The 19721-nt window shown below is 39.0% G+C and overlaps 1 protein-coding gene across 3 annotated transcripts in view; it reads left to right on the forward strand.

The window, feature by feature from the left end:
- AFG1L (AFG1 like ATPase) overlaps window positions 1-19721 on the forward strand; it is a 188324-nt gene that overhangs the window by 19067 nt on the left and 149536 nt on the right. For all 3 annotated transcript variants that reach the window (XM_024755879.1, XM_024755884.1, XM_024755892.1), the window contains exon 2: window positions 11651-11874. In XM_024755879.1, coding sequence (XP_024611647.1) covers window positions 11651-11874 — 224 coding nt within the window. The remainder of the gene's footprint in view (window positions 1-11650; window positions 11875-19721) is intronic.

The following is a 19721-nucleotide window of genomic DNA, read 5'->3' on the forward strand; positions in this document are numbered from 1 at the left end:
TCTCCTAAAGTGGCTGTACCATTTTGCATTTTCACCAGGAAAGAGAGGTCCTATTGTTCCACATACTGGGCAGCATTTGTCAGTGTTCTGGATTTTGGCCATTCTAATAGGTGTGTAGTGGTATCTAATTTTTTTTTTTTTTTTTTTTTTTTTGGCCTTGTCACATAGCTTGCATTCCCTGACCAGGGATTGTGAAAGTGCCAAGTCCTAACTGCTGACCACCAGGGAATTCCTTCTCATTGTTCTTTTAATTTGCATTTCCCTGATGACATATGATGTGGAGATCTTTTCATATGCTTCTTTGTCATCTGTATATCTTCTTTGGTGTGGTTTCTGTTAAAGTCTTTGGCCCAATTGTTTTTTTTTTAATTTATTTTATTTTAGTTTTATTTTTGGCTGCGTTGGGTCTTCGTTGCTGCGTGTGGGCTTTCTTTAGTTGCAGCAAGCAGGGGCTACTCTTCGTTGTGGTGCACGGGCTTCACGTTGCAGTGGCTTCTCTTGTTGCAGAGCACGGGCTCTAGGCACATGGGCTTCAGTAGTTGTGGCACGTGGGCTGAGTAGTTGTGGCTCGCGGGCTCTAGAGCACAGGTTCAGTAGTTGTGGTGCACGGGCTTAGTTGCTCTGTGGCATGTGGGATCTTCCCAGAGCAGGGCTCGAACCTGTGTCCCCTGCATTGGCAGGCGGATTCTTAACCATTGCACCACCAGGGAAGTCCCGTTTGGCCCAGTTTTTAATCAGATTGTTTATTTTCTTGTTGTGAGTTTTTAGAGTTCTTTGTATATTTTGGATAATAGTCCTTTATGAGATGGGTCCTTTGCAAATATTTTCTCGCAGTCTGTGGTTTGTCTTTTGAGATCATGGCATTGTCTTTTGCAGAACTGAAGTTTTTAATTTAATGAAGTCTAGCTTATCAATGATTTCTTTCACGGATTGTGCCTTTGGTGTTGTATCTAAAAAGTCAAAGCTATACCCAAGCTCATCTAGGTTTCTCCTATGTCTCCTGTATTTCTCCCATGTTATCTTCTAGGAGTTTTATAGTTTTTTCTTTTACATTTAGATCTATGATGCATTTTGAGTTAATTTTTGTGTAGAGTTTAAGGTCTGTGTCTAGATTCATTTTTTTTGCATGTGGATGTCCAGTTGTCCCAGCATCATTTGTTTAAAAGACTTATCTTTGCTCCATTGTATTGCCGTTGCTCCTTTGTCAAAGATCAATTGGCTATATTTATGTGGGCCTATTTCTGGACTCTATTATGTTCCATTGATCTATTTGTCTATTCTTTTGGCAATACCACACTGTCCTGATTATTGTAGCTTTATAGTAGGTCTTAAAGTTGAGTAGTGTCAGTCCTCCAATTTTGTTTTTCTCCTTCAGTATTGTGTTGGTTATTCTGAGTCTTTTGCTTCTTCATTTAAACTTGAGAATTATTTTGTCAGTATCCACAAAATAACTTGCTAGGATTTTAATTGAGATTCCTTTGAATCTATAGATCAAGTTAGGAAGAACTGACATTTTGACAATATTGAGTCTTCCTATACGTGAACATGGAATATCTCTCCATTTTTAAGTTCTTTGATTTTGTTCATCAGAGTTTTGTAGTTTTGTTCATATAGATCTTGTACATATTTTGTTAGATTTACACCGAAATATTTCATTTTTGGAGGGTGCTAATGTAAATGGTATTGTGTTTTTAAAAATATATATATATATATTTATTTATTTATTTTGGTTGTTCCAGGTCTTAGTTGCAGCATGCAGGATCCTTTGTTATGGCATGTGGGATCTTTAGTTGTGGCATGTGAGCTCATAGTTGTGGCATGCGGGCTTCTTAGTTGTAGCATGTGGACTTCTTAGTTGCGGCACGCAGACTCTTAGTTGCGGCATGTGGACTTCTTAGTTGTGGCATGTGGACTTCTTAGTTGTGGCATGTGCACTCTTAGTTGCGGCATGCATGCAGGATCTAGTTCCCCTACAATGGATCAAACCTGGGCCTCCTGTATTGGGAGCACAGAGTCTTACCCACTGGACCATCAGGGAAGTCCTGGTATTGTGTTTTTAATTTCACATTCCACTTGTTCATTGAAGGCGTATATGAAAGCAGTTGACTTTTGTATATTAACCTTGTATCCTTACTATAATTACTTGTTAGTCCCAGGAGTTATTTTATTGATTCTTTGTATTTTCTGTATAGATGACCATGTCATTTGGAAACAGACCATTTTATATCTTCCTTCTCAATCTGTATACCTTTTATTTCCTTTTCTTGTCTTATGGATTTATCTAGTACTATGTTGATAAGGAGTGAGGAGAGGGGACATCCTTGCCTTGTTCTTGATCTTAGTGGGAAACATCTAGTTTCTTACCATTAAGTATGATGTTTGCTGTAGGTTTTTTTGTAGGTATTCTTTATCAAGATGAGGAAGTTCCCTCTGTTCCTAGTTTACTGAGAGTTTTTATCATGAATGTGTATAAGTTTTTTCAGATGCTTTTTCTGCATTTATTGATCTGATGATGTGATTTTTCTTCTTTAGTCTGTTGATGTGATGGATTACATTAATTCATTTTAAAATGTTGAACCAGGGACTTCCCTGGTGGTCCAGTGGTTAAGACTCCATGCTTCCACTGTAGAGGGCATGGATTCGATCCCTGGTCAGGGAACTAAGATCCTGCATGCCACATGGCACAGCCAAAAAGAAAAGAAAAAAGGTTGAACCAGCCTTGCATTCCTGGGATAATTCTCACTTGTTTATAGTGTGAAATTCTTTGTATACATTGCTGGATTTGATTTGGTGGTATTTTGTTAGGGATTTTTGCATCTATGTTCATGAGAGATATTGGTGGAGTTTTCTTTTCTTGTAATGTCTTTGTCTTATTTTGGTATTAGGGAAATGCTGGCCTCATAGAATGAGTTAGGAAGTATTCCTTCTGCTTCTAATCCTCTGAAAGAAGTTGTAGAGAATTAGTATAATTCTTTAAATGTTTGGTAGAATTCACCAGTGAACCCATCTGTGCCTGATGCTTTCTATTTTGGAAGACTATTAATTACTGGTTCAGTTTCTTTAATAGATGCAGGCCTATTTAGATTGTCTGTTTCTTCTTGTGTGAATTTTGGCTGATTGTGTCTTTCAAGGAATTTGTCCATTTCACCTAGGTTCTCAAATTTATGGGTTGAGTCATTCATAGTATTCCTTTATTATCCTTTTAATGTCCATGGGATCTATAGTGATATCCCTCTTTCATTTCTGATATTAGCAATTAGTTTCCTCTCTCCTTTTTCCTTGTTAGCCTGGCTAGAGGCTTATCAATTTTATTGATCTTTTCAAAGAGCCAGTGTTTGGTTTCATTGATTTTCTCTGTTGGTTTCCTGTTTTCAATTCTACTGATTTCTGCTCTTATTTCTTTTCTTCTGCTTACTTTGGATTTAATTTTCTTTTTCTAGTTTCTTAAGGTGGAAACTTAGATGATTGATTTTAGATCTTTCTTCTTTCTAATATATACATTCATTGCTATAAATTTCCCTTTAATCACTGCTTTTGCTGCATCCCACAAATTTTGATAAATTGTGCTTCCATTTTCATTTAACTCGAAAAATTTTTACATTTATCTTGAGGTTTCTTCATTGACCCACATGTTATTTAGAAGTGTGTTGTTTCGTCTCTGCATATTTTATTTTATTTTTAAATTAAAAAAACTTTTTTTTGGCCGCGTTGGGTCTTCATTGCCGCGTGTGGGCTTTCTCTAGTTGCAGCGAGCAGGGGCTACTCTTCGTTGAGGTGTGCAGGCTTCTCATTGTGGTGGCTTCTCTTGTTGCAGAGCACGGCCTCTAAGGCGTGCTGGCTTCAGTAGTTGTGGCTTGTGGGCTCTAGAGCGCAGGCTCAGTAGTTGTGGCACACAGACTTAGTTGCTGTGTGGCACATGGGATCTTCCTGGACCAGGGATCGAACCTGTGTCCCCTGCATTGGCAGGCGGATTCTTAACCACTGTGCCACCAGTGAAGTCCCATAGTTTCTGCATCTTTTAGAATTTTCCATTTATCTTTCTGTTATTGATTTCTAGTTTAATTCCATTGTGGTCTGATGGCAGACATTGTATGATTTCTGTTCTTTTAACTTTGGTAAGGTGTGTTCTATGGCCCAGAATATGATCTATCTTGGTGAATGTTCTGTGTGAGCTTGAGAATAATGTGTATTGTGCTGTTGTTGGATGAATTATTCTATAGATGTCAAGTTTAGCCAGTTGATTAATGGTGTTGTTGAGTTCAACTAAGTCCTTACTGATTTTCTGCCTACTGGATCTGTCCATTTCTGCTAGAGGGGTACTGAAGTCTCCAACTATGATAGTAGATTCATCTATTTTTCCTTATAGTTCTATCAATTTTTACCTCATGTAGTTTAACTTGATGGTCTGTTGTTAGGTGCATATATATTAACGATTGTTATGTCTTCTTGGAGAATCAACTCTTTTATCTTTATGTAACATCCTTCTGTATATCTGATAACTTTCCTTGCTCTGAAGTCTGCTCTGTCTGAAATTAATATAGCTACTCTTGCTCTCTTTTGATTAGTGTTAGCATGGTGTACTTTTTTCCATCCGTTTTTTAAAAATATCTTTATTGGATTATAATTGCTTTACAATGTTGTGTTAGTTTCTTCTCTATCCATCCATTTACTATTCATATGTATGTGTCTTTGAATTTAAAGTGAGTTTATTTTAGTCAACATGTAATTGAGTCTTGGGTTTTGATCCACTCTGACAATCTTTTAATTGGTTCATTTACACCAATCACTTTCTTTTCAATCTTGGGGGCAGCAGTTTGTCCTGTGTCCTTCCTTCTCTTATGGATCTGAAAAGATACATTGATTTTTCAGCTTTTTACTTGTTGTTGGGATAGAATGGCGACTTATAAGCTTCTTATATGCAGTACTAGATAACCTCTGATTCTCTTTTTATGTCTGCTGATTGCCTGAAGTGATGCCTCATCTTCAGTGTAACTTGGTTTTCTTTTTTGAGAAATGTGAATGAAGTATAAACTACTCAGTAAAGATGTTGGGTTAGTAAAAATAAAAGTGGAAGCAAAGGACTTTAAGCCTCTCCAAAGCCAGATCCCAATAGAAACAATGTACTTTGCCCACAGTCCTGATGGTTCCTATGAATAACTTTAAAAATTAGATATTTTATAACTGTAAACAGGAATATGAAGACTGAGGAATAGCTACTGGATTTGGCAACAATAGGCATTGGGTGGGGACTTCCCTGGTAGTCCAGAGGTTAAGAATCTGCCTTCCAATGCAGGGGACACGGGTTCTATCCCTGGTCGAGGAACTAGGATCCCCCATGCCACAGAGCAACTAAGCCCGTGCGCCACAGTTAGCTGGTGCACCGCAACTACAGAGCCCACGTGCAGCAACTGCTGAGCCCATGCACTCTGGAGCCCATGTGCTACAAGTAGAGAGCCTGTGGGCTCTGGAGCTCACATGCCACAACTAGAGAGAAGCCCACATGCCTCAACGAAAGATCCTGCATGCCTCAATGAAGATCCTGCATGCTGCAGCTAAGACCCAATGCAGCCAAAAATAAATAAATGAATAAATAAATAATATTTAAAAAAAAAGGCATTGGATGAACTTGGCAGAAGCCATCTCAGTAGAAGCTTGATTATAGTGGGTTGAGAAATGAGCAGGATGTGAGGGGGCAGCCAGAAAAAGTAAAGGCAACTCTTTCAAGTGGTTTGGCTATGAAGGGAAAGAGGGAGAGCAGGTGTCAAGTCAAGGAGGTTGTTTGTTGTTGTTGTTATTATTTTAAGAGGAGAGGGTTGAGCTGATATGAAAAAAGCTAGTAGAGAGGGGGAGGGAGATGATATAGTACAGAGGTGATTAATGAAGAGAATGATATCTCTGAAAATGTAAGAAGGGAGGGGATTCAAGAAATATTTAATAAGCACCAATCATGTCACACACTGTTGCCTTCAAAGAGCATATGTTCTGATGGGGAAAAAACCCAAAAAGGTAAATAAGTATCATATAAGGCATTTAGTATAACTAAATCTAGTGGTTCTTTAGATATAAATAATAAAAATATATGTGTATAAAATACCAGAGAATATCATGCATAGAAAGATCCTTTTTTCTTACTATTTCATACTTTTACTAAATTAGTTATTACTTCATGAAACTTGTTCTTCAGTTATGTATATTTGTGTGTATATTGGGTCATGATTTTTTTTCCAAAAAATTGAAATCCACTGATTAGAGGGTGAGTGAAGGCATTAATAGCCCTTGATGGAAAGAGAAATAGCTCTTAAGCTGTAACTGCGGAAAGAAAAGAGAATGGGGTAGATACAGGTGAGTTTGCAAATCTGGTGGTAGGGAGCTGAGGGTGAGTTGAGATTTGTGGAGGAGAAATTAGGCTGGCAGAGGGTTGGAGGAGGAGGCTCTCCAGTTGGGACCATTGTGAACAAAGGCATGGCTATGAAATGAAAGAATGGAAAATGTTTGAGATATGGTGAGCAATCCAGTTTGACTAGAAGGCAACCCACATTATTGAATCTACCTTTGCATTTTCCATTCTACCCCGCTTCCTAACATTTTTGCTGTTGCCATCCTAATTTGGGCCTGTATTATTCCCACTTAGAATAGTTTCATAACCATTTTCTCTGTACCCAAATTCATTTTACTTGCTATTTCCAGTTGATCTTGATACGTTACTGCTGCAATTTTTTTGTTCTTCCACCCGCACTTAAAACAAGTCAACTTTGGGACTTCCTTGGTGACGCAGTGGTTAAGAATGCGCGTGCCAATGCAGGGGACACAGGTTCAATCCCTGGTCTGGGAAGATCTCACATGCTGCGGAGCAGCTAAGCCCGTGCTCCACAACTACTGAGCCTGTGTTCTAGAGCCTGCGAGCCACAACTACTGAAGCCCACGTGCCTAGAGCCTGTGCTCCGCAAGAGAAGCCTGCACACTGCAACAAAGATCCAATGCAGCCAAAAATAAATTAATTAATTAATTTTTTAAAAAACCCAAAAAACAAGTCAACTTTGATATTCCCTATTACCCATTACATGTGGTGTGGTACTCAGTCATTTCTTGTATCGAAAAAATAGATGCATTTTGAACAGTAGAGGGGGAGTAGTCTGAAAATGCAGGCTGCACCCCTATTATGTATTCCTTGAACCTCAGAATGAGGACACTATCTGTGTTGGGAATCCCCAAGACTACCCCCAGGTTTGGTGATTTACTAGGAAGTCTCAGAGGACTCAGCATATGGTTATACTCACAGCTACGATTTATCATAGCGAAAGGATACAGAGCACAAGTAGCAAAGGGAAAATGCATGTGGGACAACGTTCAGAGAAAATTAGGCACAAGCTTACAAGCGTCTTCTCCCGGGAGAGTCAAACAGAACATGCTTAATTCTTCCAGCAACTTACTGTGACAACAGGTGTGAAATGTTGTCTATTAGGGAAGCTCATTATAGGCTCAATGCCTAGAGTTGAGCCGTGGTTACAAAGGCACCCTCTGCCTAGCATGTGCCAAAATTACAGACTTATAGAAGGAAACTAGGTGTTCAGCATAAATCACATTGTATACGATACAAACATTTAGGCACAGTGAGTCACTCTTACCATTTCCGGGAATGGTGGGAACCCAAGTTCCCAGTCAAGGGCCCATTTTTGCAAGCAGGCATTGCTAAGGACGGTAGTCTCAGGCCTGCTGTGTTAACTCTTTTCTGCACACTATTCTTACTTAATGTGATCCTATACGGTGGGGAAGTGGCCTTAGGGGCTGATTTGGAAATGGGGTGATATGGGCTTGGGAATGAGGGAAATGTGAAGAGGTCAGGACTTTGTTACCCCCTCTTCTTTTCTCAAATAAATTTGGGATCCGATGGAAAGTTTTGTATAGAAAAAGGTGCTGCTGTTAAAATTGCATTTGAAAACCACTCCTTTAGGGAATTCCCTGGTGGCCCAGTGGCTAAGACTCTGTGCTCCCTGTGCAGGGGGTCCGGGTTCAATCCCTGGTCAGGGAACTAGATCCCACGTGCTGCAACTAAAGATCCTGCGTGCTGCAACTAAGACCTGGCACAGCCAAAAAAAAAAAAAAAACTGTTTCCCTTAAAAAAAAAAAAAGAAAACCACGCCTTTAAACAATGAGATGAATTTTAAGCAAAATATTGATAAAATCACGTTGAGATTTTAGCAAGATCATCCCTGTAGTTGATGGAAGATATTTTTAGAGATTGTGGTGTGGTCATGGTAAATGTGAGGCGGGAGGTGATCAGAGACAGGGAGGCCAAGCCAGAGACAATAAGAGGCCCAGCTGGAGTGGTTGTGTGAAGAGGGGAGGAGGGAATGGATTAGAGAGTATTTAGGATGTAAAATTGAGTAGCACTGATGATTGATTGGCTGAAGACCTGGTTGAGGGCTGGGGAAAGGGTTTGTGGGATGGAGGAGAAGGAAATTAGCATTATCTTAGGTTTCTTACTTGGTTGATTCCAGGGAGTGGAAAAGAGCATTTTCCCTGGTTGTGAGGTTCTCAAATCCTCCAACACTAATGGTTGTCCGTCAGTTCAGTTCTGGCACTATCTACCTGGAGGTAGCATCGGATCCCCCAAGTTAAAGGGCCAATCCCACAAAAGTGGCCCCACTTCAGAGGCCAGCTGCAAATGGGCTGCCCAAGCTACCCACACTTCCGCACGTCTGACTACAAATTTAGTGGGTTGATACTTAGCTAAATTTGATAATTTACTAGTAATGGTCATAGAAATCAGAAAAAACACTTTACTTATGTTTATCAGTTTATTATAAAGGGTACATAGAACTCAGGAACAGACAAATGGAAGAGATGCACAGGGCAAGGGATAGGAGCAGGGGTGTGGAGCTTCCGTGCCCTCTCTGGGTATGTCACCTTCCTGGCACCTTGATGTTTTCACAATCCTGGAAGCCCTCCATATCTTATTGTTCAAGAGTGTTTATAGAAGCATGTAAACATATAATTTTTTAAAATTACTTATATAATTAATTTTTGGCTGCGTTGGCTCTTTGTTGCCGCACGCAGGCTTTCTCTAGTTGTGGTGAGTGGGGGCTACTCTTTGTTGCGGTGCGTGGGCTTCTCACTGTGGTGGCTTCTCTTGTTGCAGAACATGAGCTCTAGGCATGAGGGCTTCACTAGTTGTGGCACGCATGCTCAATAGTCACGGCTCATGGGTTCTAGAGCACAGGCTCAGTAGTTGTGGCGCATGGGCTTTGTTGCTCTGCAGCGTGTGGGATCTTCCTGGACCAGGGCTCGAACCCGTGTCCCCTTCATTGGCAGGCAGATTCTTAACCACTGTGCCGCCAGGGAAGCCCTATAATTTTTAAAAGCTAACTTGTAAAACAGCATCTATAGCCCAAAGTTTCCCTTTTTCCTGTGAAACCTTTATTGAAGTACAATTTATATACAAATAACGTTCATGATTTTAGGTGAACAAGTCAATGAGTTATGACAAATGTATACAGTCATGTAACCACCATCATAATCATAATATAGAATATCTCCATCACCCCTAAAATTTGCTCCTACCCCTTTGCTACCAATCCTATAACCCTATTCCTGGGTTCTAGAAACCACTGATCTGCTTTCTTCCACTAGAAAAGTTTTGCTTTTTCTAGAACTTTGTATACTGTAGTCATATACAATTAAATTTTGCTTCTGGCTTTTTTCAATTAGTGTAATACTTCTAAGATTCATCTACATTGTTATATTTATCAGTAGTTTTAATCCTTTTTACTTCTGAGTAATATTCCATTGTGTGGATATACCATCGTTAACCCATTCATCAATTGATGGACATTTGGGTTCATTTCAGCTGTTAAATATTATAAATAAAGCTGCTGCTTTGAGTATTCAAATACAAAAAAAAAGTGGTTATAGAATTTAATCTCCAGCCTCCCCTGCCCTCCCAAGTTGGTGGGTGGGGCTGCAAGTTCCAACTTTCTAAGCACTTGGTCTTTCTGGGGACCAGCCGTGTCCTGAGGTTATCTTGGGGCCCTACCCTACGTTCATTAGCATATGTGGGATGGAAAGAGGCTCATTATGATAAACAGAAAGCACTCTATCACTTAGGAAATTCCAAGGGTTTTATGAGCTCCGTACTAGGGACTGTGGACCAAGGGCAAATATGTTTCTTATACCACTCTGGTAGACATCTCAAATTGCTGGAAACCTTATGGAACTCTCAACCTATGCCTCCAGCTTCAACATGAACCCAAGCCTTGTTCTTGGTCCTATGAGGCTTAGGGTTCCAAGAGACCCTTAGTCCGGTTCTCTTTTGCAGGCTGTAAGCCCCCTGTATTAGTTAGGGTACAATTTAGGCCTCCGTAACAAAGAGACCCTAAAATACACTGCTTGAAAAGCAAGATAGACATTTATTTTACATAAAAATCCCGGCAGGTGGTCCAGAGCTGGTTTGGCAGCTCAGCATTGTTAGGGAACTTTGCTCTGCTTTGCTCAGCATTCTGTGCGCCTCTCCTTGCCAGGTTGGCTCTTCCAGCTGCAGTCATGGCACTTTCTTTCCAGTCAGAGGGAGGGAAGGGAAGGGGAGGAGTGGGATTCACCCTTTCCCTTTAAGTGCTCCAGAGTGGAGCTGCACACATTTCAGCTTATATCCCATTGTTCACATGACCATCCTGGCTGCCAGAGAGGCCAGGATATGGAATATTTCACTCGGCAGCCTTGCACCCAGCTAAAACCTTTATTCAGAAAAAGGGAGAGCAGTTATTAGAGGATAGCTCTGCCCTATCCCCAACAGTCATGGTATATTTAAGGATTTTTTTTTTCCTTTTTTAGAAAATGATGGAAATAATGTTGTGACTGTTAATTCTTTTCCTAAATTACGTAGTTTTCATATTATTGAAATAAAGGAAACATGGTATTCAGTGGAACAAGAGAAACAATGGCAAAATACCCTTGTAAAATCTTTGTCTAAAAATGTGCCAGTTTGCTGCTCACTGAACCTGCCCCAGATAAGGAATGGAGTTATAACTGGACCTTACCACAGACAATCAATTTTCTTCCCCAAGAAGCTAAAAAAAGGATTAACACACCTCCCTGCTTTGAAACAGACACTCTGTTGTGTCTCAACTCTTTGTGTTCAACCTAAAGGTGATGGAAAAGGGAAGGAGTCTTCGCAAGCAGTGTGCTGAATTCAATGTGGTAACATCTGAATGCTGTGTTGTTTTAGACAGCGAATAAAGAGGCAGTAGAAAACCCTTTGTGACTAGTGTCTAAGTCTCTGTCTTCTTACTGAAGAACCAGATTTAGGCCTAATGCAAAGAAATGTACCACCCCTGCTGTGAAGAAGGATGTGACGAACCAAGGTGGCTCATTCATTGGAGTGGAGGCAAAGCAGACATTCCATTCTTCCTGGAAGAGGGGTTGTAGTGATAGCTTATGAGTTTGGGGTTTATTAAACTGAGACATTTATAAATATATTTATGTTATAAAATGTGTTTTATATTATTATTTTCATCAAAGTGATATTTATAACAACTGCTCAAATATAATTATAACTGGTTAAATTTTTAATGTGGCCATTAAGAAATAATGTAGAGCACTATGAAATATCTTCATTTCAGAAAGTCTAGAATTTTATATATATTTTTGTTTATAGCCTATACAGTTCAGACAGCCAAGAGTATGTCTCCAACTGCTGCTACAGAGGTTTATTCAAAAGCTTTAGCTGTTTGCCATGGACCACTGGACCTCTGTGACTTTCTGATCAAAGCTCGTGAGCTAAAGGACGATGAACATCAAAGAAGAGTCATACAGTGTTTGCAGGAATTACATGAGGACCTCAAAGGATACAGTATAGAGGCAGAAGGCCTTTTTTCTAAGGTAAGGTTTGTGTGACATTAAAGATTGAACAGTTAAAAATGTAAGCATTTAAAAAATGGATTAAATGCAGTTGGGTACAATGATGAAAGAGCTTGAAAATTTCCTACCAGTTCCTTTAAACAAGCTCTGTTGGATCCCCATTTCTGACCTCTTGATGTGCCATAGCTTTCTTTCACCTTCAGCGGGATTCAGATAGCTTCATATTGAGGTATTTAAAAAAAAAACCCTAAATACCAGTCAAAGTGAAAACTTGTGTGCATTTCAAAGCTTCTCCCTCCCTCTAGGTTAGGCCTGGCCCAGGATCAGCAGCAGAGAAGAGGGGGTGCCTTGTTCTTCTCTCTCTTCTCCTCTCTCTGCTCGCTTGGCTTCTCTAGGCTCAGAATGAGGGGGATAGAAGATTAGAGTGAAACAGCAGAGTCTGAAGTGACCAGTTAAGGGCCTTTTGTGTGGTAGATGCTGACATGCTAGCTTTCTGTGAGGGGCACTGGGTGGATTCTTCAGGACTCCCATGAGGACCTCCCTGCTGCTCCACTCTGTGACTGACCTCTTACGACTCTAACGGAACACCTCACACCACTACGTGGGGCTGAGACGGCCTTGCCCTTGCACTTAGCCTTCTTAGAGGGGTCCTTTCGGGACAGCGCTAACCAGGTCACCTTTATGGCATCTACTTAGGCCACGGGAAGTATAACATCTCATTTCTCCAACCCCTTCTGCATGGGCAGCTTCAGTCAGTCTCCTGCCCTTGGACTTCTGCAGATATAAGAAGCAAGCACCAGTGTCTGTCTTTGTCCTGTGCACCCCTATACTCCTGGGGACACGTGTCAAGTTATTCCATGAGTTCTTTCACACCCTGCTTTGGTAGCTGTCTGTAGATTTTCTCACCTAAATGAGTATCCACCCCATTTTTTCCTTAATGCTAATCTCCTTGGATGTTTCTCTTGGGGACCCCCTGCACTTGGCATGAGGTTCATCTGGGGGAAATGCCACAGAATTCTTTACCCAGCTAACAGCTTTCTGCCTTGATTACTTTGGTTTTAGGGCTGTTTTTTGACTTTTTTTTTTCTCTTTTTAAGTAATTCCTGCATGGATACAATTAGTGCCTCTCTTTAGTGTGTAGGGGGACCTGTCTCCCCTTGTCCTCAGCTTTGAGTTTTTGCTGAAATTCTGAGACACCAGGAAAACTCCCATTCCTTATCCTGCTGTAGAAGCCATTGTCATCAGTGGTGTCATCCTCAAATCATGAGGGGTATTAATAGTTATAAGAGTTAGAATATTGTTCAACCTAAGAAACTACTTTTCCTTTAACTGACTGACCAAACCTCCTCCCCCGACCCCGCTACACAAATATTCTTTTATTATAAGATCTTTATAAGAAAGGTATTGTATAACAATGTGTTAGTAGTACTTTATTTAAAAACTCTACTGAAAGTAATTTTACGTTTTAAAAAGCACTTCAGAGTATAATGAAATAGTTTTATTTTTATATAAGGAAAAGGCTGCCATCGTGTTAACATCTTTTGGTTAAAAGGAATAGAGAATTATTTAGGTCTGAGAGAGAAATGGAGATGTAGAATAAGATTACATAAGAAAATAGCAATGAAGGGCATCTCCATCGCTCAGCCAGGCCTCACAGAGCCTGTGCCAGCTTTCAGCAGTGTTAGTGGCTCTGAAAGCTTTGATGACTTGTAGTAGGAGGTACCCATTGATTCTCCAGAACCCTGCCATTCACATAATCTGCTTACTCTTTGTTCCTTTTCCCCATGCCCTTACCCACTTCTGTTCATTCTACCAGCTTCTCGGTTCTTTTCTTGTATCCATGGTTTAAATTCCTGAGTAAAAATCTGACAGTCCACCGAAACACTTCATCCCTGTTTGGGCAGAGCTTTCACACCAGTTTTCCAGAGGCTGCTAGTTAGCACAAAGATTGGATCTCTGTATAAGGTGCCATCCAGGGCTCCCGTGAGCAGGGTGGTTTCCCTCAGAAGTGGACTGTGAGTGTGGGAGCCAGAGTGTGTTAGCTAATCCAGAACAATGGTTATGGGAAATAATGATGAATTATCCCTTTTGATGGCCAACCTTTTCTCTTTTTCCTGTGTTTCCAAAAGTTGATGGGTGAGTCAAGAAGCAAAAAGTTTGGAAAATACAGATTGCTTAGGTACTGCATACCTAATTATAGTTTGCAATACAGGAGGTCTTCCAAATAAAATAACAACTTTGTTATGTATCACAGCCAGGAAACAAGATGTTTTACTTACCAGATTTTTTTTTTGTTATCTGAAAGTTAAATTTCTCTCATGACTGTTGTATCTTATTCCCTTTCTAGCCCTCTCCCTTTTGGAAATACAGTCCTTTTCCTCCTCCCCACTCTGTATCATCCCTAGGGCTCATCTTACAGGGGGTGGTGAACTTCCATTCCTTAATAAAATATTCCTTAAATTAACTTATCTGGTTGCCAATTCAACAACCTATTTTTTTCTTTAAAATTATTATTTGGCTCTTCTTAAGGGTATTTTCCCATACTTCCACCTTTGATTTATAAATTGGCTATGCTGGATTTGCCTAGTAAATAGATAGCTATTTAGCAGTAGGTAAATGCAGTACTTTCTGTCTAGAGGCCCTGGTTTTATTGGGTAATTCTTATGTAAGGAGGAAATTTGACAAGTCAGGTAGTTTCAAATGTGTCTAATGAAAGCTTATATTTGTTAAATCCCAATGCATATGTGAATGAATGTTTAGTAAATGGATCGACATCTCTTTATGATAGTATTTGTCCTATAGTTTCTTTAGCCCACCAAATCATTGTTTTTCAATGTTTTTCAAACATTGAAAAAGATCCAAATATCAAATGTAATTTGAATAAAACATATATAAAAGCTTTAGTTTTGAAGATTCTAAAGGTGCCACAGACCTACTTCTTCTACAAATAAAGACTGATATGCTGATTATCAGAGAAGGAAACTTTGGACTGTTAGGTTTTCCAGCAGTGGAACTTTGTTAGTATGTAGAGTTCTTGATTTTGGTAAATAGGGTTTATAATTTCATGGACATTTGATTTTTCCCCCAGCTTTATTGAGATATTATTGACAGATAACATATGTAAGTTTAAGGTGTGCAATGTGATGATTTGATACCTGTATACATTGCAAAATGATTACCATAATAAAGTTAGTTAACACCTATATCCCTTCACATAATTACTGTTTCTCTTTGTAGTAAAAACATTTAAGATCTACTCTTTCGCAGGCCTCTCACTGCTGTGGCCTCTCCCGTTGCGGAGCACAGGCTCCGGACGTGCAGGCTCAGTGGCCATGGCTCACAGCCCTAGCCGCTCTGCGGCATGTGGGATCCTCCTGGACCGGGGCACGAACCCATGTCCCCTGCATCGGCAGGTGGACTCTCAACTACTGCGCCACCAGGGAAGCCCCTAAGATCTACTTTTTTAACGACTTTCAAGTATATAATACTGTATTGTTAATTATAGTCACCATGATTCCCAGAACTTATTCATATTATAGCTGAGAGTTTGTACCCTTTGACCAGTATTTCACCATTTCCCCTACCCCACAGCCCTTGGTAACCACCATCCTATGAATTACGCTTTTTAAAAATTCTGCGTGTAAGTGAGAACATACAGTATTGTCTTTGTCTGACTTATTTCAGTTAGCATATATGGGCATTTGATTTTGATGCAGATGTTTAAATATTCATTTTGGTGGACTTGTTAAAAAAAATTGTACTCCTAAGAAACTTTCTGTAAGGGTAAGCCATAATGTTAGAATAAAATGCACCTTCTTCACAAAATGCCAGAATTATTAGTCAGTGAGAAAAAATTGGTGGCAGACTATTAGGCTGCTTTCACCTACCTACATAAAAATGTTTTCTTTAGTAAAAATTTGAAAAAGTTATGAGCAGATGACTATGCTATATGAGCAACAAACTATAAAGAATAAGCATTTATGAATACTTTACTTTTGTTATCAAATAAAACTTATAGCCAGGTTAATCTGACACATTTAATGTATGCATAATTGTTATTGTGCTGTGAGGTAATTAGGCATAAATGGTAAGTAAGTAGTTCATGTAAATCACTATAACTAGAATTACTTTTACACAGCCAAATCAAGCATTTCTAGAGTCATGGAGGGAGAGAATTAAAGAGTGTGGAGCTACTCTGAAAGTCTCTGTTTCCATTAATCAGGTGTATACAGGCAGCCAGGTTTTTTCATCTCTGGGGAGGAGAAACCATAGCCAGAGAGACCTGGGAATTGGGAAGAGGAGTGGGGAACAAAATTCCTTTTCCTTTTCTCCTGTTCTTCACAAAATAATTTTGCTTTTCCCTCATGAGAAATTATTATTTCAAACTTCCTTTTACAACCTATGGTCTTTTATTTGGATACCTCTCCTCACTCTGCCAAGAACAATGCATATAGCAGGTAGAGACGACCTGTGCTGCCTTGAATCCGGCTCATCTAAGGTCTTCGTGCTTTCTGTGATCTGGCTTCTAGCACCTGGAGGCCATGAATAGGATACCTGGAATGCTGGGCTGTGGAATTTTCTCTCAGGAGATGCAGGAGGCCTATTGTCTGGGTCCCTTCAGTTATTTATCCAAGACTAGGCAGTTTGCTGGTTTTTCCTCAGTTCCTCCCTTCTCTCCCCCAGCTAAGGAAGTGAGAACTTACACTCTCCGTTCCTCTTCTTAGAATTGGCATTTCCTATAGGTGAAGTAGGTTGAGCAGTGTGATTTAGGTAAAGCCTCCCTGTTTCCTGGTAATTTATCCTTCAGAACATCATAAGCAACACTGAGTATGAAATAGACATCTATAGCTACAGCTTTATTAAAGACCAGAAATATTTTTAAATGAATATTTTCTTGTATCAAATTTTTATGAAAGCCGAAACAAAAGATTATGTCCTAACCCAATGACAGCATTATTTGTAAGGAAGTGAGTCAAACTGCATTGTTTTTTGAGAACTAACACATGCCAAAGACTCATTTAAAATCTGAAATTTGAGAGAGTGTAATGGGCCTGCTTCAGTCTCCAGAATAATTAACAAATGTATCCAATTACATTTTAAGTTTTGTCATGGTTCTGAAGGTAAAATTATGCCGTCAACGTAGATGAGAATGTCTTTTTTTTTTGAGTTTTTTCTTCCAGTTTTATTGAGATATATTTGATATATAGCACTGTATAATTAAGGTATAGAGCATACTGATCTGACTTACATGCATAATGAAATGATTACCATACAAGTCCAGTGAATATCCATCATCTCCTGTAGATACAAAATAAAAGAGAAAGAAAAAAATACTTTTTTCTTATGATGAGAACTCTTAGGATTCACTCTCCTAACAACTTCCACATATAACATACATGAGTGTTAATTATATTAATCATGTTGTACATTACATCCCTGTTATTTATAACTAGAAGTTTGTACTTTTTAACCACCTTCATCCAGTTCTCCCCCACCACCCCCTTGCCAGATGAGAATGTCTTTTATAAATTCCTTAAAATAAATTTAAAGAAAAGGGGTATAGCCCTATTTTATAATGTCTGAGATAGGAATTTTATCTGTCATTGTCCACCAAAAATGACTACTTTGGTTATGGCAGCAGAATTATGTAGGCCATAAGGAGGCATTAGAGCCATGGAATCTATGCTGAGATTCTGGTCAGGTCTCTAGATCAGGGGTTGGCAAATATTTTCTGTAAAGGACCATGTAGGAAATCTTTTAGGGTTAGGGGGCCATATGATCTCTGTCATAGCTATTCAGTTCTGCCATTGTAGTCAGAGTAGCTATGGATAATTCAAAAATAAATGTATTCTGATAAATATTTATTTAGACAAACAGATGTCAGACTGGATTTAGCCTATAGGCCATAATTTGCCAACCCCTGCTATAGATGGATGACTGCTTCCTGACTAGATTTGAGGGCTGGTGGGAGACCATTAATAGTATTCAAGGTTCTCTTGGAACTGTACTTAGTCTAGCTTTCCAATCTGATTTTTCATTACTTCCCTTTATGTATACCTGCCTCTAGTCGACAGAACTATTCACTGATTTATTATATAGACAAACAGACAAATGGAACAAAATAGGAAGTCTAGGAGATACATGGAGACTTGATATACCATTGAGTTGACACTGAAAATCAGTGGGAAAAAGATGGTCTAGTCAGTAAGCAGGGATGAGACAGTTGATGATCTTTGTGAAAAGGAAAATAAAATTAGGTACCTACCTCTCTGAACATAAACATAAATTCCATAGTGTCAGTGTTCTAAGTTTAAAGTGAAATTTTAAAACTTCTTGAAGAAAATATAGAGGGTTATCTTTGTGAACCTGGGGAAAGGAAGACTCTCTTATACAAGATATGAAAGTTTAAATTATAAAGGTAAAGTTGGATACACTTGACTCTACTAAAATTTAAAACTTCTAGTCAACAGTAAGCACCATAGAAAGGTGAAAAGGCAGACCACAGACTGGGAGAAAATATTTGCATCAAAAGTAATTGACTAATAGATTGACTATAATAATTGACTATATATATCTAGAATATATAAAGAACTCCTACCAAAAATAGAAAAAAAAATCAAACAACTTAGTAGAAAAATGGACAAAGAAGAGTCTGTTTTGGGGTGATAACTAGCAGATGCCACAAAAATAGATAAGTAAATCAGAACGTATTTTTTAAAATGGAATGTTGAGATGATAAACTTCATAATTAGGATTGTTAACTCTGAGCAAGAAGGGCACAAAGGGGGGGCTTCAACTCTATCTAATGTGTTATTAAATTTTGGAATAAATATTTCAAAATATAAAGATTTGATAAAGCTGAGTGGCAGGTAACCAGGTATTCAATATTTTCTCCAATTTAGCGTGTTTATAATATTCCATAATAAAAATATTTTTAAGTGTAACTGTGAGATATTTCAACAGGTTAGTTGATTTAAGAAAATAATTTTGAGGAAATTATAACTTTTCCTGATAATATAATTCTAGACTCTACTAGTTCAGCATTTGCTTTTTACGAATAGACTGAGTGAGGAAGGGGTATTATTAGCTCAAAAAGTACTCAGCAAGACATAGGGAATATCTTAGTAAGAGGTTTTTAGCGATGAAACTTCTTTCCTCTTTCTGGAATCTCATGAGCTGAGTTTTCTTGGCCTTAAATCTTTTTCATGAATGCCAGATGTTTCTGAGTTCTATGTACATTGGACTTAATCTTACCCCATGTTCAGCAGTTTGTCTTTTCCAGGTAATGTGTCCATTTTACATACTGGGGAAATAATTAGCCAAGTGTCTTCTTGTCCTTTAGGAGATTAATACATCTTCAAGGTGAGCACTGGGGAAAGAAGTTCTATTGTGTAGCTGGGAAAAGCAAATGATTTTTCATTTTACAGAAAAATTTATCATGCTTAGCTAGAAAATGTATCTCTTTGTTTATCAGAATGCCTGGAATTATCATATATAAATTCAGTTCAACAACAACAAGAAGAGTTGGTCCTCACTATGTACTATGTATCCATGGAGCCAAGGATACAGGTATAATTAAGGTTAATTAAGGTGTATGTCCCTGTCTCTTGCCAGCCTCATCTGTCTTTGTTCTCTGCTGGCAATAAAAGCAGCAGCTGTGACAAGCTACTTGAAGATTGTTAGACAAGACTGGGGCCTTCTCTTGCCTTTGGGTCTTTGTTAAGGCTGCCTGTCCCCCCATCCTTTTACTGTAGCCTGTCTCACATGGCCCATCTGGTGACCACATGCTCCTTTAGTAAATACCATGTCATTGTTTTCTGGATCTTGTAGGTCTGCAGAACTTAGCTCACTGCCTGATACAAAGTAGG

The sequence above is a fragment of the Neophocaena asiaeorientalis genome, unplaced genomic scaffold (assembly GCF_003031525.2).
Source record: "Neophocaena asiaeorientalis asiaeorientalis breed wild unplaced genomic scaffold, Neophocaena_asiaeorientalis_V1.1 scaffold105, whole genome shotgun sequence".
In the NCBI taxonomy this organism is placed as follows: Eukaryota; Metazoa; Chordata; class Mammalia; order Artiodactyla; family Phocoenidae; genus Neophocaena; species Neophocaena asiaeorientalis.